Source organism: Tinamus guttatus, unplaced genomic scaffold (genome assembly GCF_059628265.1).
Source record: "Tinamus guttatus ecotype Peru unplaced genomic scaffold, ASM5962826v1 Tinamus_guttatus_pri_ptg000104l, whole genome shotgun sequence".
Lineage (NCBI taxonomy): Eukaryota > Metazoa > Chordata > Aves > Tinamiformes > Tinamidae > Tinamus > Tinamus guttatus.
In genome coordinates, this window is record NW_028288638.1 from 435,554 (window position 1) to 463,165 (window position 27,612).

General features: G+C 39.1%; 1 protein-coding gene across 1 annotated transcript in view; it reads right to left on the reverse strand.

Moving 5' to 3' along the window:
- The window catches only part of LOC104565350 (contactin-associated protein-like 2), a 971,843-nt gene that overhangs the window by 319,527 nt on the left and 624,704 nt on the right, over positions 1-27,612 (reverse strand). Inside the window, exon 11 of the mRNA XM_088520855.1 lies at positions 15,728-15,834. Coding sequence (XP_088376981.1) covers positions 15,728-15,834 — 107 coding nt within the window. The remainder of the gene's footprint in view (positions 1-15,727; positions 15,835-27,612) is intronic.

The following is a 27,612-nucleotide window of genomic DNA, read 5'->3' on the forward strand; positions in this document are numbered from 1 at the left end:
CATTGTGATTATCCATTTGATTTACCAAATTTTGCACAGAGTATACATAACAGACTGCTGAGCCTCTGCTTAACCTATTTTCTTTTTCTTCTTCCTGATGTTAGCACCAATTACAATTATATTGTTGCATTATTTTGAAAATAAAAAAAAATTTAAAAGGACCTGTTTTTCCCCATACCCTCTTGCTACTGTTTGTATCCCATTTTTATCTTTTTGCCTTCCTTCCAGTGATATTTGACATATTGTGAAAGTAGAGAGACTGAAGAGAAATACTTTAAGCAGTTAGGCACTTTTAGCAGTTAGGTCCAGAAGGACCTTTGCTCCTTGGTTTGTACCTCTATCTGCAACAGAAATATATTATGTATTCACATAGCTACACTACACAAAAACAATCCTAGTATAAGCAGTAACATGGTGGCAGCCAACTTGTCTTTTGAAAGATCACTTCCTTTCCAGTAAGCCAGGTGTTTTACTGGGGCTAGGCAGGGGTAGAACTGATTTCATTATTTTATGAAATAATTTGCATTTTCAAAATTCATTAGTTCATTAAAAACTAGCTCACCAACACTTAACATGTTACCAATTTGGTAAATGATAAATTAAGGTCTGATTTTAACACTAATCAACTGCTTTCATGAAGTTTTTAGTATGAATAGTGATTAATTTTGAAAGCTTTCTTCTCTCTTTTCTTCTTCCTCAAATAGCTCTTCTGTTTTTAATGTTTTTTGTAAGTCTAAAAGCACTTACAAAGAGCATCATTATTCCCACCGTAGAAATAAGAAAAAAAAAAAGACAGAGTGAGAAATTACTTGCCCAGAAATTACATGACTGGGAAATGCCAACATAAAGACTGCATCTCAATATGCTAATGCTCATTCCACAGTCCTATCAGATCGAACATACTGCCTCCCACATACAGCCATATTTATTAGAAATGAAGAATTTATCAAATCATTCTGCACTTACTTTGCAGGTATATAGGAACGGTACAAAAACTATATAATCATGCTGGACAGTATGTACCAACAGGCACTCATTTTAATGGCAACGATCTTTTTTCCTTTTTTTTTTTTTTTTTTTTTTTTTTGGAAAAGTGAAAACAACAAAAAACCTTTTCTTCCCCTAATTTGAATTTTAAGACCTATTTAAAAAAGAAAAATGCTACATGCAGAGAGGTAAAAACTCTGCAGATATATCTTTAGAAGAAGTTCTCATTATTTAAACCACTGAGGTATCTTTACAATTGATCTTTGCATTAACTTCATTCTCTCACATGACCGAGAAAGCCAGAATGACAGAGTGACTTCAAAATGTATTTTCTTTTTAATGTCTGACAGTGGGATTTTAATATCAGCACCTTAATGCTTCTTTCAATTAAAGTGTTTCAACGGTGAAGTAAGTAATAAGCTAGATTGTTTTAATGGAAAAGTTTAAGAAAAAGCTAATTAATTTTGAAGTCTGCACACGCAGAGTCCTTTTCAAGGCTAAGATTAATTCTGACTAGGATTTTACAGCATACATGAGTTGTTTTAAAGTTATCTATTCATAATTACAAATTCGCTTTTAAATGTTCCCTGGAAATAATATTTGTTTGTGCATCCTGCATAACAAGAGAACACAGGTTATAGCTGCACAAACCACACTCGTTAATACCTCCGCTTCCCCAGGCGCAGGCCACAACTCCAGCATGTTCTTTGCTTAGATTTAAGCATGTAAATTAGGCCAATAAGTTAAGAGACTGTGAAAGTACTACAAATTAAACACTGGCTTCAGACTCTTACTGAACTGGATCCCAAGTGTATTTTTCTCACCTAATAGGAATTTTGCTTAAAAAGTCATGACACACAATTCTATTTTAAAGCTACATATAAGCAGCCCAGCTGTACAGACTGCTGAAACCCAAAGCCCAGTTTTGGTCCTCACTCTCTCCCATCCTAGCCAGTACAGAGGCTCCATCAGTTCCAGCTGAGCTTTTAATTTCCACAAAAAAATGAGTAGGCTCATTGCTTACTCATATTCCATGTTGCATCCTCATGTTCATTTTCTCAGCTTAAACCTCATTAAGCAGTACTGCTCCTATCGCTCCTTCTGGAACTGCATCCTTCCCTGTCCCCAACACTCATTCCATGTACCCACAATAAAAATGCAAGTTGCTTCAAATTTATTATGCAGCCTGCATTTCATAACCACCCAGTGCCAAGCGGCTCTCTGCTCAGCTGACAAGCCCTTTACAGCAGCCCACTAGCTATCTCTGGTTTACAGCAGTGAAACGAAGAACACGCCGATTTTTAAAAACAAGTACTGAAATACCAAACAGCAAAAACACGACACTCTCTTTACCTCTACACTAAAATAAATAAGATTAATTAATGGAGCACAAAGTTTTGTTTTTCGTCTTGCAGATACTAGTAAACAATATGGCTGCATGAGGCCTAGGTGTGCCCTGCGGTAAACTCTGTGAAAACCTAGATTAAGCCAACCAAGCACCTCCACCAACCGCCCAAAACTAAGCAGTACATTTGACTAAACAAGATATTAGAAATAACCAGTAATAATGGTCTACATCCAGAGCACAACAAGAAATGCTTTATATTAAATCCATTAAGAACATGACAGCAAACATTAGGAAATAAAGGCACAGAAACTGCCGTAAACTAGTGTTACATTTCCTTGGAGAAAAGAGAAACTGGACTGCTCAGGAAGCAACTGTGTTGGTTGCATGATCCTTTTACACTTTGGTTTATAGGAGCTTATTTAATTTCTTTTATAAGAAGAGTTCCAAGAACCTGTTTTCAACCATAAGGAGATGAAAAAAATAAAAAGAAAAAAATAAACACAAAATTTCAGAGAGCACATGCTAAACTTCCACATAGCATGTGGTCAGTTCGGATACACGGCACAAGCAAGGTGGAAAAAATCTAGATGCCAACACTGCCATCTGAGTATGAGTCACCTGCTGGAGGTGCTTTCCCAGAAGAGGATAAAAGCAGAAAAGACAAAGCCTCTTCCTGGAAGACTGAGAAATTCCCTTAGTTTCCCTTCCCCTTATTCCTCCAGGACCAGCATGCTTAAACACTTACACACACTCTGCTAAGCTTCAGCACAGCATGATCTACCCCTGCCTGCCTTACGCCCTGGCAAGGGCACAGGGTCCACCACAGGAACAAAGGAGCTACCCACCCTTCACCAGTCACTCTCCCCACTCCCCATGCTAAGTGTATTAACATCTCCCACACTTGCAACCTCCTCCAAAGAAGCAACCACCACAAAGCTATTCTCCCTTCTCCAAACTCACCTTCCTCACACAATGGCCAGCTCAGAAGTGAAGGCAACCCCTAGGGAACTGCAGAGCCCCACACAGGTGCCACAGCCACACAGCTCCATCACCACAGCTGAGGCCAATCACCCCAGGCACCTGGGCCAAGTGATGCAGCTCCAATCTCACCCTTCCACAACTGCCTCCTTCCTCTTTTTAAGATCCAAATTCAGAGATTTCCAGCAGCTACCTTGGGTCTCTGGCTTATTTTCCTCATTCTTCCCCCTCCTGCTATGAAAAAGGTTAACAGGCCTTGTAAAGCAGCCTCTCCTGCCTTAAAAGTCTTTTTTTTTTTTTTTTTTTTTTTTTTTTGTTACAACAAGGGGTGCCCAGAGCTTTGCTCACTCTTTAGGTGCAGGCCACCAGGTCTTGGGTGGCAGACCTGTATAAATCATTTAAATAAAGAGCTGAACCTGTGTTGAATTTCACTAAAATCAGGTGCTTCCAGGTACATGAGTCTCTTGAAGGACTCTAGTAAAAAAGCAGAGATAATGCTTCTTGCAGAAGGCCCAATTTTGCCTCTCTGAGATTTGTTCATTCAACTTGAGGCTGACTGAAACATCAAGTTTCCCCGTCAAATGTTCAGAAATGTTACGATGATAGTTTGGTACTGCTCTGCGCTCAAATTTTCCCTGGAGAAATGCAGGCGAGTCAGTTGTGTGACAAGTCCTCTCAAAAGGCAGGACACGTGATTAGGTTGTATCTTCCATCTGAAATGAATGAACAGATGGAGCTCTTCCTGTCTTTTGACGAGAATATTATTTCACAGGAAAGTCTTCTGTAAGACAGTTTCTGAACACAGAAGTATTTATGGCCCCTCTACACCTCTTCAGTGGAGAAAGTCATACATGAAATATGCTGTAGCTCAGAAAGATGATGCAAAAATGATTCAGTTTACTCTCACAGCCAGGGCCAAGACTATATTTAAATGTTAAAAGTAGAGTTTATTTTGAACTGAGAGGTTGAATAAGCTGGGAACACAGTATTAAATCTACACTGATATGATGTGCACAATGCCCTGTCTCAAACTAGCGAAGTTGTAAATGTATTATTGTTGTAAATTTATTATTGCATTTATTAGCTATTTTTAAAATTAATATATCATGTTTTTGTCTATTTGTTTTTGTGTCTTTTGACTTGACTTAACAACTAGGAATTTAGAGAATTAAGTTTCAAGAACCAATAGTGTCCTTCATTATCAGGACTGGTTGCATAACCCTGACACACTGGGCTTTTTCTCCTTTAATTATATTAATTAATTATATTATATTAAGTCATCTCTATTAATTAATCATCTTATAAATTGCCATAATTTGTCTTTTATCCTGGTAATGCATAAACCACAAATCTTGCCTAAATATTTTACTTCATATTTTACATAATAAATGAAAACTTGGATGTAACATCATTTTTTTTTGTTAACGTATAATTACTGAGAAAAGGTAATTGCACTGAGTGATCTTTTAAAACTTCTAAGGAGCTGTGTGAACATACAAAGGCTGAAGAAAAACAATAGTAAAACTAATAACAGTTACCAACACGGATGTACAAGTCAGAGATATACATGCAACTTAATTAGAAAGCATTTCATCATATCTGTGACCCTCTACGTCATTTTCAAAGAGAAGCTTTTTTCTCTACTCCTCCAGCCACACAGACATATCTTCACTCAGCCTACAAATTTACCAGGCTCAATCATTATTATACCAGTATCCAAGTAAAAGGAACAGAGAACTACAGAAAGAACAAGGAAGCACAGCTTTAATTTACTCGTTCAAAACAGATTTTAATTGGTGTTTTAATAAAGAGCTCCTTTTCTTTATAAAACCAGGCTCAGTGCTGACAGGGCTAAATTTTATTAGCCTGGCTCTGATAAAACTACCACAGAAGTTAATAAGTTTTCCACAAATAATGAGAATAGGGCTGAATGCTAGGTTTCATGGCAGGTTACGGAGTCTTTCATTTCTGCTCCAGGTTATTGGTTCAAATGGAGTCTTGTCTGGTAGGGAAGAAAAGTCATTCCCCATCAATGGCTATTCAGTGAACTGTGCAAAACGCATTAAGAATTTCAATCACCTGCACTCTGGAAGGCTTACCTACTCTCATAGAGAAAAGCAATTGCTAATGTGATTGGTTTTAAGTAAATTGTCAAAAGACCAATGTCAGTAGAGAAGTCAAAAATCTCACTGATGTGGAGGCTGATCTATACTTCTCCTGCTGATTTCTCTATGCCAGGAATATGAGACAACTGCAGTGTTGCTCGCCCTAACCAATGACCATCTGAACCTTCTAGGACTTCGTGACAAGATCTTGTGTACCTGAAAATCTGCTCTGTAGTCTTGCACAGTCAATAAATCCAAGCCAGTAGTCTTGGATAAACCAATATATCTCATTATCTATGACACAGTTAGGTGATACAACAAGTGATCCAAGAATAAAAGATCCTTAAACAAATATTCTCTGAGTATTTTCTGCAAAGGAAATAGATTTGATGCAGATGAATCTCAGGACAATACTTACTTGATATTATGGAGCATTAGAAGTGGCAAGCAATGTGGAGATACACACCAGCCCTGTTTGGACGTGGCCTGGGCTGATGATGAGGAGCAATACCGGTCACTTGTGGCACCCTTCTGAGAGTAATATCCATTGGGTGCAACATAATTTACTGCAGCATCCAGGCACATTCTGTGCAGAGGAAGCAGCACTTCAAGGCTGCGCTGTGCAATGTCATTCTTAAGTGGCATCTGCAACATCTTGCTCCTTCCACTTCTCTGAAATCTCATCAGATTGCTAAGCTAAAATTAAAGAGAGAGCAAGAGCACACATACACTATTCTGAGGAAATCTCTTCTCTTCCTCCTGCTGGTGCACTCTTTGTAATCTTTGGCCATTCGAGTATGTGCTCTGCCTTTTCAGAGAGCATCAGGAGCTGGGCTGGGCTGCAAAGCAGGGATGAGCAGGGCCATCATCATTTCTGTCCCCAGTGTCACTAAATGAAAAATACTTGAATATGTTTAAGTTTTCTTCAAGAGAGGCTTTGTTATGTCTAACAAGGTGAATTCTGCTGCACTGGAAGTTACTGGTCAGTTCTTATTTTTCTAATAACCTGCACCACTTTGATCTAGCCAGATGGCAGCAACTTTAGATGATAGCGTTTTGTTTTGTTTTGTTTTGATATTTTGTCAGTAATAACAGTCCATATTCTGATTTCCTAGTGATGATTATTCTGCCTGGAGGCATCCAAGTTGCCTGTGAACACTATCCTGAGGATAATCAGGGTATGTCCGTAGCTATAAAACCTGATTCATGAGAATCTGAACAGTCTCACTATTAGTGAACAGTCTGGCCTGTTTCTCTCAAATTAGTCCAAGTAAGTAAAATAGCCCACAGCATTGCTTGTTACTAATCTCACTAGACAACCTCTTTAATAAAAGATCTCTTCTATTTTTTACTCATTTTTTCCTCTCTATTAAACAGTAAGAAAAAAAAGCTTTCATACAATTATTTTCTTATTTTTGTGACTTTTTGTTAAAAGAGATCTGTTTGCCGATCAAATAATACATAATATGCATTACAGAACCGTGAGACATTAACTGCATCTTTCTATAAAAACATGATTTTTTAAACAAGCTTGTTTGAGATCATAGAAAGTAGTCATGTTGTTCTCAGAACTCCTCCAGTTTTTACTGAAGAGGAAAAACATACTTTGCTTATTCACAATGACTATATATCTGTACAGTGTTTCTCTTTTCTATTATACATTTCAAAACGTACTTTTTACAAATTATGGATTTGGTCTTTTGCTATAAAAATATATATTGAATTGCTGACAAAGAAAAATCATTATCACAGCATTCTTTCTTATCTTATTTTAGATGTAAAAGGTCCAATGTTTCAGGTGTTTCCTCATTTATGGAATTACAAGAATCACTCTTGTTAACAGCTAATCAGTAAAGATCTTCCTGAAGGTTAAATTATCCAACTGTGCAGATTACATTTGCTTTTCTTATTACTTATTACTTCTGTATTTTAGCAATAATCATACTCAGGAGTTGAAATTAGTTCACTATCCGTACACAGCTCATATAACTATGTTAACATTTCTTATCCAGAGTTTGTCTCTAGATCCTACTAAACTCACTATTAAAGCAATATTACATTTCAGAAAGAAGTACATATTATTGGAAAAAGAAATATCAATGCTCATTAGACTTCCAGTGATATTTAATGGATTCTTCATGACAAGATCATCATGTCAGTGTTTAATTCTCCATTAATTTTGAATTATGTTCCAAAATATAAGGTCATGTTTGTTCACAACAAGCCACAAGGAGACAAAGCTAAAGAATTCAGAGGTCAGGTTCTGATACACTGGAATTATGACGGGAATCACTGCATTGTTACAAAGACTCATTTTGAAAAAAACTTACTGCATTTTCCACTTAAAAAGGTAAAAATGGTCTGTGTTCTTTCTCTCAGTTGTGTATTCTCTGTATATTCTGATTCTATCTACATTTTCCTTGTCTAGTGATAAAAGTACTGAACTTTTGCCATGGCTTTTATAGAGCTGGCGGGTAAAGAATTGGAAACTGGAGGTTAGTCCATCCTATGGATCAACTAAATATTTACAGTCAAGCCCTTTTCGGTAAAATATGCTTGAAGCAAAGGGGGTTTTACACCTCTAAAAATAAGGATGATGTTTGTTTAAAATGAAATGTAAGAAGAATAGAACTCGTGTTTCATGTGAATAAATACGAAAAGAATTAAGACTGACCTTTAAAATGTAAATTAGACTCTTCTGCTATTGGAAATCATAAAGAGAAGCCAAATATAGTCAAATTGTTTCTAGATTGCTCAAAATACTTCTAGATTTCATCTAAATCTATCAAAGGTTGTGCAGGAGGTAGCAGATGGATGGATCATAGTTTAATAAAGCTTGTCAGTAAGTCCCTTCCCATGTTTTTCTTACACGTAGATTATAGAGAAAGCATGCAGTGAGCTAAATATTAAACAACTCAGATGATAGAGAATCCTGAATTACTAGTATTTATCCTGATATATAAAATCGTAAATTATGTGAGCAGGAAGGATCTAGGAAGCTAAAGGCATGCAAGGCACAGCTGAGTGGTGTTAGCAGAAGAGCAGGACAGAGCTGGAGAGAAGGAAGGAGGAAAGTGAGCTCCTGTTCTCAGTGGATCCACCAGCTGTCTTGCAAGAGATACTGAAAAAATATAGCTCTAAGAACGCAGTATGGCAGGGCAGCCGTAGGTAGGCTATAAAGGTTAATTAGTCAGAGATTAAATGTAGCTGACATAACAAAGTTACTAAGGATTACATTTCCTGTTAATTATAACTTTAATCATTCATTTTTTAATTATTGTGAAACTTTGTTTCATCACTGTAAAACATGGTTTTTAAGTGAATATATTCTTTTATCTTTCAGTCTTGCCTGGTGTTAAAGCTTATCCTCTGGTCTCATACTTGCCAGACCACCCTGTTCCTTTCAGCACTGAACATTTGTTAGCCAAGAGGAAGCTGGCAGATTTCTAGGGCGTTCGGCATGCCCAGAGAAACAGGACTTTCCAGAAGCCATTGGTTAATTCACCACTGAACCGCAGAGGGCTGAGCTAAACAAATTGCTAAACAGTGGAGATGGCTCTTTCAGGAAAAGGCATCTTAGGTCTCTTTGGCAAATAGATAATGGACAAAGCGTCCTAAGAGTTTGGTGTATCCCTGAAATATAAAAAGCCTTCCTGCTGAAGTGTTATATTCTGAAAAGCACATTATTTTGTGATCTTAAAATGGTAAATGTGCTTAACTAATTTACATTTTACATTTTAAGTAATTAGATATATTCATGATTATAGCTGTTATATCAGATTTACTTATTTATTTGGAAGTTTTAATTCTCTGTTTTGGGGGGGTTGTTTTATAACTTTGACAATGCTTAAGCCCCAGAATACACATTTCCTCATCTCACTACACTAATTATTGTTTTTGCTACCATATGATAAAAATATTATGATTGGACCTTTGTGAAACAAATCCATTTTGATTCACAAGGGTTTCATGCAAACATTTTCTCCTTTTTACTTCAAGGAGGTCATCCCTTGAGTTTGTCTTTGAATTTCAGCTTCAAAGGAACCTAAAACCCAATCTGAAATTCAGCCAAGGCAGCAAAGCCTTGCCCTTGTGCCTTGGGCCAAAAGCTTAGGAAAGTGCTGAATTCACTGACCAAAGCAAAAATCAATTCACTGGCAAAAAACTTCACTAACACAGAATTACCTTGTTCCTCTAAGTTCAGCAAAGCTCAAAGCCATGAAAATTATAAGGTATAGAGTTATGATACCCACTAATGTATTTTTGACTCCAAGGTCTTTGAGAAGTGCCCCGTTATACCCATAGCACATACTCTGTAAACTCTGAGAAAGGAAACAATATTTTACTATATAATACCATTGTTTTCTAACATTATCTTATATTTAAGTAAAGTGGTACTGAACAAGTGCTCCCTGCACTTAAACACTTCCCTACTCCGTGGAATAACAAAGTCTGCTAAACTTTACAACCTTCTCATGCAACCCATTATACTCTTTAAAATTGCCTTCAGTTACTGCCTTCAGTACACTATGTGCCACAGTTATTATTCCAATCTCCCTCCTCTCCCCAAATATCTCTTTTGTACTGCTACTGTGACGAAGTCAAAGTTGCAAGACAGCACACCAAATATGTCTAAGGATGCACAGACACTGCACAAGTTAGCAAGGACAGATGGGGCCAGTATCACGACAGCAGAGCGAAGGCCCAAGATCTCCTGGCAGGATACAAACTCTGGCAAGCTTCAGCAAATCCCCTCATTATTGGCAGCTATCAATCACTAATACTGTGAACACAGTTGGGACGTACTCTAATAAATCCTGGTAGCTACCGTATGTTCAATAAGGGAGGAGTTAAGGCTGTTTCAATCTGCCTCAATGCTATAATTTTGAGGTTCTTCTGTTCTTTTGTCTGCCATTATATTCTAGAAAGGCACAAAATTCCAGGCATTCTGAGAGGACAGACACACTGGTGAGCGTATTAATTTCTTGCTGAGAAGTAAAGACTTTTAATACTATAGCAACACATAAGCTAAAAACAGTAATAAAGTCCTTTAATCAAAAATAAAAAATCTTTTTTTTTTTTTTTTTTTTTTTCCAAAGTAGTATAGGCAAAAAGGATTAGTTAGAAACTTTGGTTGAATTAGAACAGTAAAGGTTCTTGGACAGTGTGTTTCCAAACAACCTGGACAGCTGTAATCCCATATGCTTTATCCATCCAGGTCAGGCTGAGGATGGTTGGTGTCTTTGATGACCTGGGCTGATGCCGCATTCTCTGCTTGAGCAGAGATAGCACTGGTGCTGCAGCCACTGTCTCATCCCTCTTGCATGGGAGAAAATCTCCCATCAAAGGGCTCTGCCGTAGAAATGCCAGCAGGTTCCATCATGGATGTGACATTAACAAGATAGCCGTGCTGTGGTGGCACTGAGCTGTGGTATTTCACCTCTTGGAGGTTTCCTTTGCGTGCAGCACCTCAAAGCGCTTCTTCCTGCTAAGTTGTAACAGTCCCAGTCTCTTTTTGGCATCAATAGTAAGCAGGAAGTCAGTTATACAGACTCGGAAAAACTCCTTGTTTTTTGACAACTCCTTGTTTTTGTTTTCCTAATTCTTCATCTGAGAGGACCTCCCAATACCTTTTGCAGTTGCAGGGGATGTTCAAGAGGTCACTTCTTGTCAGAACAAGGTCCGGATGTCCCACCTCTGCTCTTGAGAGATTCCTGTGCTGCTCAAGCAGACATGGGTGCAGGATCTGAGTGCTCTTCTGGTGGAGGCACCTCCTCTAGGCCCTCTGGGCCGCCATCAGCCCTTTCAGGGGAGCTGCAGCTCGGCTGCTGCCCCTTGTCCCCAAGGGAGGGAGCTGCCGGTGTGGGCGCTGACTGTGGCTCTTGGGCCGAGGTGCCGCTGCGTGGGTGGCTGGCTGGCAGCTGGGGAACAGCAGAGCCCTCACGTGGCTCCTGCTTCTGCTCCTCAAGGTGCACATGCCCACTGTCACCTGCTGGGCCTGAGCCTGTCTGCTCCATGTGGCAGGCAACCCACTTGGCCTTTGGGAGGGTCTTAATAAGTAGAAATGTTAAGAAAAAACAGTAGTTATCCTTTAAAGAAGAGAGTGTGAAGTCAAGATGTTCGAGCTTCGGGAGTCAACAGTTTAGAAGCACTCGCCTCGTCCCAGTGCTGCCAGGATGCTGTATCTTCCAGAGCAAACACTCTGGTAGTGCTCTGGCTGCAGGGGCCCAGGAGGGCTTTGGCCCCTGGATGTCATAATCACAGAGGCACTGGTGCGGTGGCTTTGTGACATGCCATCCCTGAGGAGTAGCATGTCCAGTGGAATGGAGGTTGCTACCAGCCCCAGGAAGTGCTTTGGGCCTCTATCGATTTGCAACACCAGCTCTCTGCTCTGTTTTGTTTCCAAAGGTCAGTCCTCTTCTCTCTCCTCTAGCCCCACTGAAGGGCTAAAAGTCACAGCTGGCAATTTCTAAGGGACTGTGGGTAGTTTAACCATTATCTTCTAGGCAAGGCATTTCATTGACTGAAATAAATTCTATATCAAACCCATAGCTTCCAGTTAGAGAGAAAACATCCTGGGTATGAACTGGAAGGGAAAGAGGCACTGCCTCCTTCTTGGAAGCCACACAGACACCTCAGCGTGTGCAGTGGAAGGAGAATAGGATTGAAGCAGAGGAAAGCTCCTCCTCTTCACCTATGCTCTTGCTAAAATAGGACACAAGAGCTGGGAAAATGCAGTTGAATTCCACTTGGGTCTTGCCAGTAATGCTGGAGTTCCTGCTGTCATTACTCCATCAGTTACTTACTAGAGTTATGGCTGTGGTTACATATACGTCAAGAAAGATTAAAGTCAGTGCAGGTTTCTGAGCCTCATACATTCCCTTTGCTCTTTTTAGGCACTAATTACAGACAAAGGAGTAAAAGGAAGGCTGACTGAGGTCTTAGCATGTGCAAGTCTTTCAGTTCAGACCCAAATAAAATCCATCCCCCCAGTTTGGTGCAATAGTATCTGTGCAGTGTGTCAGTGTGTCCTTCTGGTTGTCCTCTGGGTAAGGGATACCGGCTCACTGTGCAACAGGATCATCCAGCCTTATTGAATGGCCGACAGCTGGGCAACAAAGTGCTTCTGAAATATTCCTGGAGGTCATTTTCAAACCAGTGCAACTTAGTTCTTTTGGTTTCTCCTTGCAGTCATGAAAAATTTGTCCTCCTTGGGTTAGTGTTGGGGAAGGAGTCTTGGAGATCTCCTTGTTCCTCTTAAAATAGCTGGAGGAAGGAGGCTTTATCACTTTGGAGTAGAGAGAGGACTAAAATTGCTCTTAGGAGCCTAGGGTGCAGGCCCAAGGGAGAGTGTTTTCTGTCACTATGAGGCAGCATGAGGTATGGAAGGAACAATGTTGATATTGTATATTAATGCATGAGAGCTAGAAACGAAAACAGACCAACACTGGCTGCTCCCAGCTCTCACCGAACAGGGCTGCTGTGCATCTGAGCACAGCATCATCTCTCTCATTAGAAAATGGAAGTGAAAGTGGGAAAGTACAAGCAAGATCATAGTTTCAAAGATGACTTGATCCAATTGCATGTATCTATATTTTAAGGGGTCTCTGCATGGGGGCAAGCTGCATCGCTGCTCATACCCCCAATCAAAGTGAATCTGTGTTGTCTTTGATGCAAGGGCACATGCAAACCTACATGATAAATCGCTAGCTGAGATGGGCCCCGAAACCAAGTCTCCAGCTACATGCTGCATGGTCCAGTTTGCTCTGGGGTCTGTAGGTGAAATCTGGATATGTCCCATCTTTGCTGGTAGTTGCCTTCCTTTCAGAAGATAGGGACAAAGTGCCAATATTTAAAAGCCAAAGAGATGTAGTGTTTAGTCTGTGCAGAGAGTTCAGGTTTGAGGTGCTGAGACAGACAGGCTTGAGACTGAAGGTGGAGGGAAAATATCTGAATATTTGGGAAAAAAAAAAAAACAGGAAGGGGAAAATCATCCTTAAATTGAGAAAATCCTAGGAAGGTTAAAACCATCAATGAATGTCGCAGTAACGTTGCATGGACAGAATCGCTTTCGGTCTCCCTCCTGCTGGGAATAACCTTGTCCTGCCTGCAAAATCTTTGTCTGAAGGGGAGGAGAAAAAAAGGAAAGCAAATGGAGAGGGCATTGTCTTCCTGCTGGCAATTGGACCGAGAGATTTAGGCAAAGTGAGAGCAGAATGGTGCCATCTCCATGCTGCACTGAAAGCTGCTTTCCTGCTGTCAGCAGAAAAATGGCTAGTGGCACGGGAACAAGGAAGAGGCCTTGCCCTGCCTGACCTGCCCAAGCTTGCTGCCTGAAATAAAGCTCTAAGACTGCAGCATAAAGAGGCTTCAAATTTAGTTCTTTTCACTATTTTAAGCTCTTTTTTGGATGGTATTTCCAGTGCCTTGATCAATATTGGCTGTAACAGCCATGTTCAGAACTGGAATGGATGTATCCTTCTCAGGCTCTAGTGCTGTCTCTGAGCCTGGCCTCTGCCTGGGTGACTTGTATCCTGCCCTCTTATCCAAACTGCTGCCAAGCAGCTGGTGCCCTTCCTGGCTGAAAAGTTCAGAGGTGTGAGGAGGAAGCCTGAATTACTGATGCCAGTTTCCTTCTGCACGCCTGGTCCAGCCCAGTCAGACACCGCAAGTGGGCAGGCTGGCCAGGAGGCTGGGACAGATTGTGACCACTTGGAAACAAGGCCCGGGAGAATTAATATGTTATTATATACCAATCATTACCAAATCTTTAATAACAAAGCCCACAAGAGTGTCTGTGCTATATGAGGAAGAACTTCTTTAGTGTACAGGTGATAGAGCTCTGTACAGCTCTGTCAGCTGTGTAGGAACAGCTGTCCACAGAGGCTGTGGAGTCTCCTTCTCTGCAGATCTTCAAAATCCACCTGGATGCTACCCTGTGCCACGTGCTCTAGGTGATCCTGCTTGAGCAGGGGGGTTAGACTAGATGATCTCTAGAGGTATTACAGAATCACAGAATCACAGAATCGTTAAGGCTGGAAGGGACCTCAAGAGATATCCAGTTCAAGCCCCCTGCACACACAGGGTCACCTAGAGCTCGTAGCACAGGACTGCGTCCAAGCGGGTTTGGATGATCTCCAGAGAAGGAGACTCCACAACCTCTCTGGGCAGCCTGTTCCAGTGCTCTGTCACCCCCTCACTGTTAAAAAAAATTTCCTTAAGTTCCTGTGGAACTTTTGGTGCTTCAGTTTGTGGCCATTTCCTCTAGTTCTGTTGGTGGCCACCACTGAAAAGAGGCCAGCCCCATCCTCCTCACTGCCTCCCTTGAGGTACTTATAGACACTGCTCAGGTCCCCTCATGTTTAGGAGAATAATTAAAGGGTGAACAAAGTTAAATATTTGCTGAGAGTTCTGTAGTAGTTTTGATAATTTTCTCGCCTGGAATGTGTTGTAGAAGAAGGGGTTTATAGGCCTTAGAACTCCTTTGCAATTTAAAAAGAATTCTGAAGTGAAAGAAAGAACCTCACTGCTGGTTCAGTGGGTTGATCTACCAAATTTCCAGAAAAAAAAATAGGTTAACGCTTGACAATGTAACTTTCTACACAAAAGCCTTTATGTGATTCTGTGATATATAGCTATTTATGTAGGTACACACATATATATGCATCTTTTCCTGAACACACGTGTGTACATACACACAAATATGCTCCAAATTTATGTTTTCACCTGTTTAGAAGTATCTTTGCTTTCTCTTTAATATTAAGATGCAGTTCCCCAAGTGAAAAAAATGGAGAAGGGAAGGACTGGATATATTTTCCGAATCTTCTAGATGTTTTAGATGTTTTACTTTGCAGATGAAAGTGTCACTTTAAATGTATGAACTGAAGACACATGTCACCATCACACATGGTTCCGAACTTGTAAAGAGGAGCAACTGCACCTTTTTCTCTTCTTTCTTTGCTTTAATACTCTAGGACAGGAGCTCATAGCAAATTCTTATTTGCAAGACTTACAACATAAGCAAATATTTTGATTTTAAAATGACCAAAACATGTTGCACGATTAGCAATCCAAACCAGTACTTCAAATTGTTCAGCAACTCTGCCCAGCAGTTTAGGACAGATTCACTGTAACTGTACGAAATGCCATGTGCAGTTGCTGAGATTGACTTTGGTCAGGCCACCCTGCTAAAACACCTGTGCAGGTCTGGTCCCTTTGCACAGTGCTGCACAGTGCTACATAAACACAACCCTGTGTAGACAAGATTCATTAGATGCAAGCATGATTTTGAAACTGATGCATTGCTTACAGTTGTGACAAGTGGCGCCACTGTATCCGGTTCCATCACAAGTGCACTTGAAGCTGTCCCACGTCTGAGTGCATTTGCCACCGTGTTCGCAGTGATTGGGCATGCACCTGTCAGGATGAGATGCAAAGACAGAGAGAAAAACGCAAATAAGCAACAAGATTTACACAGGGCCAAACTGTGAGCTGCCCAAGCGGTATATCATGTCCTTGCCTGGTAATTAATCTTTGCTATTTTAGGCAGGTTAGTAGAATTTATACCAGAATGCCCAACTGCACAAAAGATGATTCATCAAGGCTCTGCTGCAGCCCCTTTACAAATAATAAAACAGGACAAGAAGGGTGGAATACATCCACCTATCATAAATTAAGTTTTTAAGCTACGTATGACTTGTTCTTATCTGTCAAAACCAAAAGAACATCACAAGTCATCCCTCCTTTTGTTGTGTAGGTGGCCTCACGCCTCATGGGCTCCAATCCCACCTGTGACTCAAGAAGAAGGACTGAATGCCAGCCGGCTCCTATTTGTCCTTTTGCAGAGGCATGTTGCCTGGAGGTTAGCATGGCCATTACTAATACTGCATTATTAAAAATAGCAAGATGCTATAGGCTTCAGTATAAAAGCTCTAGTAGGTTTTTCTTCACAGAGATTTGCTTTCACCCCACACTGTTGCTGAAAAGTTAGAAAAAATGAACAGCAAAAAGCAAAGTTATAACCGAACAAACATTTATTGTTTGATATATCATCTAAATGTGATTTCAAGGATTTGAGTTTGACCAGTTTCTTTTCTATCTAAGATTGTCAAAAATAGGAATTACCATCTATTTTCACCTTTGAAACTATTATATTTCCTTTCTTGAAGAGCGGCTTTGAAATCTTATTTCAAAGAACCTGTTTTTCCTCTTTATTAAATTGGTTATAGTCAGACTCAGTAAAGGCTCTGCATTTTTGATCAAGAGCTAAAGGAATTTTCCTTTCATGTTGAGCTGGCCAAATGCAATTTATAAAATTATAATTTTTTATTATTACATTCAAAATAAAGATGAGGAGACCACCTATTAGAGAAACAAATTAAAATACTTTTGGAAATGCATTACAAATTAAGTATTTGTATCTCTTCATGTTCAAATTGATGATTGATAGACTCTCAACTATGATAAAGAAACTCTGGCATGATATGTGTTAAGATACTTGCATATTGTGTATTGAAAGACTGTTTTTTACACATGCCAGAAAAAACACCTCATATATATATACACACAACATAGATGGCTTGTATATCAGACTGCCATATTCAAGAGGGGGTAGCCATTCATTAACTTCTTTAAAAAAAAGTTCAGAAAATACTGGGATTGTTTAAAATAATGCTTAAGGAAATGCTCTTCTAAAAGAAGAAAGCATTTATTTTTTTTTTTTATTTTCACATTAAAAATAGAGCAACACTGAGGCAGTTATCACCAGTTCAACAACTTATGGTTTAAACGTGGTTCAAGTGAGTTCATTTAGCTTTGTTATTGTGGTGGCTTAAACGCACAGCTAGATTTGATTACTGCAGTTCAACGGATAGCCCATGAATTTCTGCTGTGTTCCGAGCTCCATAGAAGAATAAAACAGAAACATATAATGGAGTATTTCTAAACTTACGAATCACTAACAATTTCTATGAATCCATTGATGGTGGGTACAAAATTAAGGAAAGCAGACAGCAGTGACACTTCAGAAACAGTCTCATTAATTTTCATTCAAAGATATAAACATCTAGAAAAGTTCATAAATTCGAATATGGTTTCTTGTCTTTTCCAGCCTTTCAAAAACACAGTTTTCAATATATTTCCTTCTTTATTTACATTTGAATATGTATCACTTTAGAAGTATTTTTCCAGTGACCAAACAAAACATTTTTCTATATGTTTTGTCCAGATTTTTATAAGAAGTCTCAGTAGTAATGCCAGCAACTTGTTTCACATTTTAGTACTATATAACTTACTTTAATGCTAGTAAAAAGATAAACGGTAGTATAAAAGATATTGCTGTATTAACTGTCTAACTGGTGTAACTGACTTAATGTAGGGAAATATGAAAAACAAATATTTATCTGTAACATTTAGTGGAGCATATTAAGTCCAAAAGACAGAAATATTCAACAAACTCCTTGATGTTTATTTTATACTTCCAGTAAGATGGCCGAAATAACTTTTTTTTCTTAAATCATCAGTTTTTCCCAGTACTAAAGATGATGATGTTAAAGACAAAAAGTAAATAACCCTTAAATGACCCTTATTGGTCAAATCTTTGGACATCCCATCCTCGTTGCATTTGGGACTACTGGAAATTTTGTTAAGCAGGATTCAAAAAATACAGAAAAAAAAAACCCATAATCTTTGGCATTCAGTAGAGATGTCAAGAGGAATACAATTTCAAACTGTAAATCCCATTATCTTTCAAATACTTTTCTTGCCATAGATGGATGTTATTTCACTGCTAAGTGAAGATAAGCTAAAGTAAAGTAAGATAAGCTAAAAAGTACCTCGCCCATGTATTTTACTGTAAAACTTGCTGAGATATTTTTATTTTTGAAATTATTTGAACATATGCTATTAGGAATCTTATCCAACTTATCCATACTATTTATAAGATACTCAAAACCAATTCATGCTCATTCATTTCATTTCATTTACGCTGAAAGTATGTTTGTAGGCAATCCCATCCTTTAATCTCCTTTTAGGAATGAGAGTATATTTCAATTAAAAATAAACTTGACCAAGAAGGCCAACAGCTAAGGCCCTGTAAGCATGCGGAAGGTTCAACATTTCCTCTGAGACTTTATGCACACAGATCCAGCACCACTACCAAGTTTCTCCCCAGCCCTAAACTGCTAAAAAAGAAAACTGGGGATAGGATACTCATGCAGCTATAGCAAATACCTTTTTTTTTTTTTTTTTTATCCAAAGGCATCTTTGGAGCAAACACTGTGGACCTGACACATTATCATACTGGGTCTTACTGCTGTCACGTGCTATCTTTATTAAGGGACTTTTCCCCATTACATGAGTGGATAAACAAATGTATGGCAGATGACAGGAAATGGTCTGTCCTAAAGAAATAAAGCAACAAGAAGCAGAATGCTATATCTGGCTTTAGTGTTGTGCCAAAGGATGGAGAGCTACCTGTGCCAGAGGAACCGGGACTGATACGAGGTGTTCCTTTTGTGAGGGATATCCAATTGGGGGAGGGCATGCTCTTGAGCACTGGAGATTTATAAATAGAAAATATTATGAGAAATGAGACTGAAAAAAAAATAAAGTACAGCTGAGACATGTGGAAAGTCCTACACTGAAGCATGAAGAATTAACTAACTGAATGAATAAATAAACTTAAGAAAAGCTAGTTTGACTGTGATTCTGCATCTGGAGGCTTCCACATTCTAAGTCACCTCATCATCCTATTGCCAACAACAGCAAGAACAAAAGAAGCAATAGGAAGAAAATGAATGCCATAATGTAGGTATAAACGGGAGAGTCTTATGTAAGACCCATGAACAAATCTGAGGTTATATTCAGCACGAGTGAGCACTGGCTGCTTTTCAAACCAATGCTGGCAGGAAAGAGGAGCAATAAAACTGTTCTGAATGACCATGGGGATGGGCAAAGAGGTTTATTTGCAGTAAGAGGTATTGTAAGAATAAGGCAGAATTACACGTCAGGTAGCTTTGAAGTATTTGGTCCTGCCTCAAAGCAGGAGAGTGGCCTTAGAAATCTCTCCAGATTCCTTTCTGATACAAATATTTTCATATCCCATAGGAAACAAAAAAGCATTTCTTCCTAGCTCCTAATTTCTCATTATGTTGCTGTATTTAGTTTTCCAACTGTGCTATTTAACCTTTGCAAATCATCAAATTTTGGTCACTCTCTCAGTCTTTTCAGAGGAAACTCTCTCCCAGGGCAAGGATATTTAACACATTAACTAGCTCCCCCAGGCAAGCTGTGTTCAAGGTGTGCAGCAATTGACTCCAATTCTCAGCTTCGAGTTTACTTGAACAGGAAGAGAAAAAGTTATTCTGTGCAGGAAGCAAAATGTCCTGGTGGTTGCAAATACATTGTAGACAAAGTCCCTCAGGACTGAAGAACCAGCATGAATGTCACTATTCTTAAACACAGGACAGAGACCTTTCCCTCTTTTCCTATTTCTTTCCTTTCCTGCTTTCCTTCTCCAGAATAGCTGTACATAAGTATATATATGTAATTTAGTATATAAATAAACTAAACCAACAAACTAAAAAAAAGGCTACCAAAATATATATTCCAACTGCAAAGCTATTTCTGCACCTGAGAAGACAAAAGGAAGGAATGAACTACACATGAGAGAGGTCTGTCAAATAACACTTAATGAAGTACTGAAATGAACTCCAGTGTTGTAATGATGAGGTCAGTATAAGAACTTATGCAAAGCAGAACAAAATGTTAAAAGCTTTTTTTTTTTCTTTTTTTTTTCCTCCTGTGGAAGAGAGGAAAACAACCTGGGATGAATTGCTTTTAACAGGAAAATCTTTTTTTTTTTTTCCTTCTCATCATCAAATCCCTATCTGTCTAAACTTGCTTCTGCTGATACCTCATCTTATATTTTCTCTTGCTCTATCTCCTCCCAATTCTTTTTGTCCTGTCTTTTTTCCCCCATTCTCTGCCTCAGAACTAACAATCTCATGAGTACATTTTGAAAGACTTTACAGTATTTTTTTCCACTAGCTGCTCTTTTTACCTCCTCCAGATATCTTTTTAGAACCTATACTTTTTACTACAGTTTTTTGCATAGATCCTTCAAAATGCATAATGCTGTCCTTGTTGAGCATCATTTTTCTCTCTGCCACTTATGTAAACCTTCACACCCATGCAAAGACTGTGAAAATGAGTTCAAAATTTAATCCTTTTTTTCCCTGTATACAGGAAAAAAGGGTTACCAGAAAAAAAGAAGACAGTGAGCGATCAGATCTCTCTCTACATATATGTATATGATATATATACGTATAGATACATATATATATATAGAGAGAGAGAGAAAAGACAATTTGTAAGAGCATTCAGAAATCCTTTCAACTTATAAATCACCATTTATAAAAGGATTTGAGAATACCAGGCTAACACAAACTGGCAATCAGAAGTGCTAAATATGAGTATGCTATAAAGACCCAGGGAAAATTAGTAACAGAATCACAAAAGTATTCTTAACCCACACCTGTGTACAGCGAGTAACTCTTTAATGAAAACTGGAGTGCATAAAGCTAGAGATGATAAAGGTAGCAGGTAGAATAAGGGAATCCAATTAAGGCCAAACAGCTATTAGAGAGTGCTACTGCGGCAACGTTAGACTGAAATCACCTATCCCAGACATGCAGGCTACGGTTTCCAAACTGGCCTAAAAAAACGCAAAAGCAGATGATCTAAAAGGATTCTCAGCAGCAAATGTTTAGTGTGACTTTGAGCTTTTTCAGTAACAGATATCTCGTATGCGAGGCACCACAAAGGGCAGTTGGGACAGATTGTAAAATTCATTTTGTTTCACAATAATTCCCAGGCCAGTTCGATTTGCTGCTGACTTCTAACCTAATTGTGAATAGATGCATATAATTAATGAGGGCAGAACTAAATAGTCCTTCCTGAACCAAGAAGGGACTATCCTTTCCTTATCACTGACTGTAATATGTGGACTTCTTCGCCGGACATTGTCAAGCTTATTCTGTCAAGAGATTAAAACAAAATGGTTGGCACTTTGAAAGACTGTGATTTACAAAGAGCAAATCGATATTAAAATATGCAGTGACATTTGGCTAAGCAAGGTTCCTTTAGGGCATATTCCTAGAAAAGGCTGCCAAATAGTTTTTCACAGTGTTATCTCCAGACCAATAAGGTGCTGTTCTAAGCTGTTTGCATTAGAAGGATTAATGAAAGACTAATGCATCAAGAAAAATAGAGCAGTTAACTCATTTGGATTAAGTCATCCTCTTGGATTTATGCTTTTTTTTTTTTTTTTACTGTGAGGTGCTTATTATTCCTTTCTTTTCTACTGCTTTTAATTTTCAAAGCACTTCACAACTTAGTGCCTTAAAATGAATTCATGCTATTTCCACTTCAGCAGTCCCAGGAGCTGGATAACCACTTTTCTGTATTTGCTGCAGAATCTCTCCTGCATCTGGACCTGGAGCACAGCAGGAAAGACTATAGGAGCTGTTTCAAGAAGAGGCAATTTCCCAACTCTGGGATCCCTCCTGTCATTTCCCAGCAATTGTTTGCGTTAACAGGAGGAGACCAGTTTTTTTGGAGCTCTGTCAGGAGGAAAAGAAGGAACTGGTCTATTCATTGGTCATTGGTATATTGGCCCGATGCTCTTTTCCATCTCTCACGCTCCCTACCCCGCCAAGAAAAGATCAGCTGGGTGGAAATGGCCATAGACCCCAATCCCCAAGATGCAGGCTGGTGGATGACTCACCGTCTTGCAGAGGCAAAATCCTCAAACTTACAAATAAAACAGGTAAGATGCATTATACTATGTTTTCAACACTGATTTAAGTATAAATTGGTCAGAATAAAAGGAAACACAAACTTCTAGAAACGGACAGACAGATATGAAAAATGATCTGGTTTACATGAGCTACTCTGGGTAACTTCTTTTTTGGATTGCTGTATTTATTATTTACATCAGTATGTAGAAATAGTAGTATATCAACCAAAGTGACCCAATTTAGCCTTCCTTGTGATAGGAGATGTGCCAAGCACTGAGAATCCCTAGTAGAATCTTGTACATTTTACTCAGTAGTTTGCAAAGGAAATCTTTAACCTTCCTAAGTATTGCCTAGCTGAAAACCTAACCAGATTAATAATTCATGTAATCACCCTCTTTTGCCATTTCAGATCAGTAAAGAAGAATGCACTGGACTTGAGAACAAAGTATGAAGTTGGCTCTTTTATGGCTTGTCAATTTTTTATCGCTTCTACATTTTACTGCTTGAATCAAACAGATCTCCTTAGATTTTACAATGACAACTTCACTTTATAATCCACTTAGAAAAAGTTTCTCATATGCTTTGGAAGAAGATCAGAATTATCAGAGCACGTATATCAGTGAGCAGCCTATGTAACACAGAGCAGTGAATACTATATTCCCATTCCTGTCTCACAAACAAGAATGATCATGCACCAAATCACCAGGCAAATGCAGAATTTTATGGAGCCTCATTTCACATGATTTTATGCCTAAATTTATCTTGTGGGGAGTAAAGAAAATGATTATTAGAAATCATAAAACCATAGAATCATAGATTCCTTAAGGTTGGAAAGGACCTCTAGAGATCATCTAGTCCAACCCCCCTGCACACACAGGGTCACCTAGAGCACATGGCACAGGGCTGTGTCCAAGCGGCTTTTGAAGATCTCCAGAGAAGGAGACTCCACAACCTCTCTGGGCAGCCTGTTCCAGTGCTCTGTCACCCTCACTGTGAAGAAATTTTTCCTTAAGTTCCTGTGGAACTTGATGCTTCGGTTTGTGGCCATTGCTTCTAGACCTATCAGTGGCCACCAGTGAGAAGAGGCCAGCACCATCTTCTTCACTCCCTCCCTTGAGGTATTTATAGACACTGATTAGATCCCCTCTCAGCCTTCTCTTCTCCAAGCTGAACAGGCCCAGCTCTCTCAGCCTTTCCTCATAGGGCAGATGTTCCAGGCCCCTGAACATCCTCGTAGGCCTGCACTGGACTCTCTCCAGCAGCTCCACATCCCTCTTGTACTGTGGAGCCCAGAACTGGACACAATACTCCAGATGTGGCCTCATCAGGGCTGAGTAGAGGGGGCAGGAACACCTCCCTCAACCTGCTGGAGACACCAGCATCCCATTGGCCGTCTTGGCCACGAGGGCACACTGCTGCCTCATGGTCAACTTGCCTACCACGACTCCCAGGTCCTTCGCAGGGCTGCTCTCCAGCAGGTCAGTACCCAGCCTGTACTGGTGTCTTCATATGTTTCTTCCCATAATGTAAAGCATTAGTAATAAAGATAAATATATGTACTGGAAGGTGTTTTTGTGTTAAAAGCCACTCCTTCACCAATCAAAACTGGGTATGGGCTGTCACAGCCCTTGGCTATAGAGCCTCTGTGCAACTGTATCAAATCACACACTTAAGATTTTCCTTTACCTCTTTTAGTCCCCAATGTCTAAACCAGGGACAGCAGCTACATGAGCCACAGCAAGCTTGGATCTTCAAATGGGCGATGAAATGCTGATGCATCATATGCAAAGAGCACAATCTGTTAAGTATGTCTTGCTTTGCAAATTTATGGCATATTAATCAGCTTGACAGTCATGGAGCTATAAGATGTCATCAGCTACTATTGATTTAAGTATTTTCATGGCTCAGAATCCTATTTTACCAGTCTGGCTATGACATAATGAAAAGGAGCACTATTTCATAATCGGTGGCTTTTGAGCTGAACATGTTGAATGTCAATGCCCTCACTGTTGTTATGGCATTGTGCTTAAAAGGGAACTCGGGGTACTAAATGATTTAACATTCCCGAAGTGATGCTGGGCTTATGAGGTGTAGATTGCCTGAATAATTTTATTTAAAATTAGTACAAAATGGTGGTGCTCAGAATTACTGACAAGAGCAAGTGATCTGTAACTTGCCTGGCATGAATGACTTGTGATTGATCTAAATCACCATCTTTTTGAGTTTTATTCTTTTATCACATTTTTTGTCATAAATCTGCCCACTCATTTTACTTTGATAGACCCAATCTGGAAGTTTCCTGAGGAGATTAACCATTCTACAAGCACTGATTTGGAGACAAAGCTAGAAGTGCAGATTTCTTTACAAGCATGGATCCTGTCATAATGTTTAAATTGTAGGTTGTTAATTCCACTGGATAGTTCTGATTGATAGGAATATGACTCAAAGGCTTTGCCCTGTGAGTGTTGTACAAACCACTCCCTGCCTGAATACTGAAGGGTTTTCCTCTTTAAAATGAAAGTTAATGTTTCTGTGGCATTCATTAATCAAGACTGGTATAAATGCCAGTTTCCTTATTAATTCCCTAACTCACCATGTAAATTAAAGGGACTAAGTTCTCCTGCCTTTGAGAGAAACTCAGATCTACCTTATGTCTGGATAGAGCAGAAGGAAGTCTACCAAGATTATTACACATCCCACCGTTCCCCAGCGGAAGAGCTGAGGTCAGTGAGGAGGTTTGCTAAATGCAAGGATATACAGAGCAGGGCCTCTGAGCCACCAGTTGAAATTTGACTTAGATGAAACAGGAATGAATGCTTCATTAGACATGTAGATGGCATTTACACATGGCTTATTTTTTCGCATTGTACATGCTCTCTGAGCTGACCCATACACCTGCATGCCTAAATGATATGTATATACATCATTATTACAGGTAACGTAATGTGTATATTCACTTTTAGCTCTCTCCCCTTCTCTATGCACGTCTCATTTTTGTTCACAAGATCTTTCAATGTGGAAAAAAGTATATGAATTTATATTTGCACAGGGTCTATCATAGTAGATTTTCCTCCCTCTTACCATCTCGGTTGTCCTGAAAAACAACAATAAATTATAAATAGTAACAAAGAAATGAATTAACATTTTACACTGCACTATTTCTCCTCACATCATCATGGAACATATTTATATTATGTGCTAAAATCCTCACAGTCTAATCTTTCTCCTTCACTGTAACAACTCTGCCATCTACCATGAACAGCAACATGCTCAGCTAAAACAGCACATGTATTAGTCATACAGGTTTGCCTGACTTCATCTCCCTATCCTTTGTTTGAGTGGTTAGTGCACATCAATATTTATTCTTTTATAGTTGCAGTGTAACATTTTTACAAATTGCAACATAATGAGTGTCGTACTCTACTTTTAAGACATCAGACCCAAGGATGCCCCAGTGAATTAGCAGCTGTGCTGCAATGCAGCCGCAGCTCTGTGATAAATATACAAATGGATGTTCTACTCACAACCCATTATTCAGCCTATTTTCAATTTGCTGAAACCAGATATGTACAGTAAGCAATAAACAACTCATTTATTATCTACTACTTGGGCACTTAATTGTTTTGAAGCAAAGACTCACTCTGTTGAAGAAATAAGTAGGTATGAGTATATGCACATACATTCATGTGTGTTCACATATCTGTGTGTGATGTTCATAAAAATGCTTGTATACTTTTCTCCAGGAATGGCGACAGTTCCAGCCTTCTGAGAAGGAGCAACACTTTCAAGGAAACAATTTGTTCTAAGAAAAAAACTGTTCTTAAGAAAAATACAGCAATGAGATTAACTACTTTATTAACATCTACTTGATTTTTTAAAAAAATCTGATGACATGAACCTGATATACTTAATTTTTATTACAAACAGCCAATTTCTGGGAATCTATGATTCTACTTATATAGCCTTGTGATTGCCCTATAGAAAAATTGATAGGCCATAATTTGCTTGTAGTTTAGAGGCTCTTGATTCTATTTTTCCACTTTTCAAGCACTGCAATTTGTGCACCATAGTTCAGGCTCTGTCAGTGTTTCAGTTTATTACAAGCTTTGATTTCTCAAGGGTTTATATTTCAGTTATAAAAATTTACTTCAGAAATTCAGCACACAGAACATATGCCTGAAAGGAAATAAATAGTAGCATACTGCCAGCACTGGTGCCTGAAACAAGTCATGCAACTTGTTTACCACTTAGTATTCCAGGAGAGTAAGGACAGACTGCTAGTTTTATCGGTTTTATTTTAAACAGAAGAAGAAAAAAAGGAAAATTCCCTACACAATATTTTGCTTTAGCTCTCCAGACAGTTTGTCATGAAATTTTTGACACTTCCTTGAAACAAACTGTTCAGAGGAGAGTGCCAGATTTGATTAATACCTCAACTTGAGCAAATGTTGGAAAACATTTTGAAATTCTTGAAACATGCCACTTTGACATGTTCAAAATGAACAGTGTCTTTTTTTCAGTTTAAAATAATTTTTCATTTCAAAATGTCAGTTAAAATGAGCTATACGGTTTCCACTCTACCAGGCCAAGTAAGAACATCTTCCAAACCTCTTCTTCACGTTGAAAGTATAGCTCCAAATTTTTGCCCAAGGAAGTACTGGATTGGAGTGGTTGAATGGGGCAGTATGTGAGAAACAGTGGAAGGGATCAGTGCAGCCTATCTAGATGCAGAGGTAGCTCAACTGGAAAGACGAAGTTAGCCCTAAAGTCAAAAGACCTGGTTGCAGATCTTGCTTGTGCCAATGCTGACGAAGTGCAGTAGAAAAAAAATCCGATACAGAGAGAAACCTGATTTAGAAGACAAAACTGTGAGATAAAACAGTGAGGAGAAAATGAAGTACTCGCAAGTGTGAGCACTGTTGGGGAGATCAAACTGTTAGCAAAACAGTTGCTGCTCAAAGCTGCATAAGAAAGGAACAAAATCCAAGAAGAGATAGGAAAGAGACAAACTATTCCACCCTCAAGTGCAATTCCTCAGTGCCATTCTGTGCCTCTATCTTGGGTGAATATTAGAATAGATCCATCTTACTAGAATAAATAAGATGGATTCTCAGAATGTCCTTCAAGGGCTGCAGCTGAAGAACTGAAGCAATAAGTCTATCTGGCACCCACAGCAAGCAAGGCTTTAGCTTGGAGAGACTCCAGGAAGACAGTTCTGAGTAATAAGACAGAGCATTCACTCTGCAAAACTGAAAGGAGGATCTGGAAAGAAGACATCCTGTCAAGGGTTGCAGAACAGCAGTTGCTGTGCAAATATTGAACTGTATTAAGAGGACCAATGCTGGTCATTTAAGAGACCTATAGTCTGGACCTATTAAATCATTCTTGTCATGAG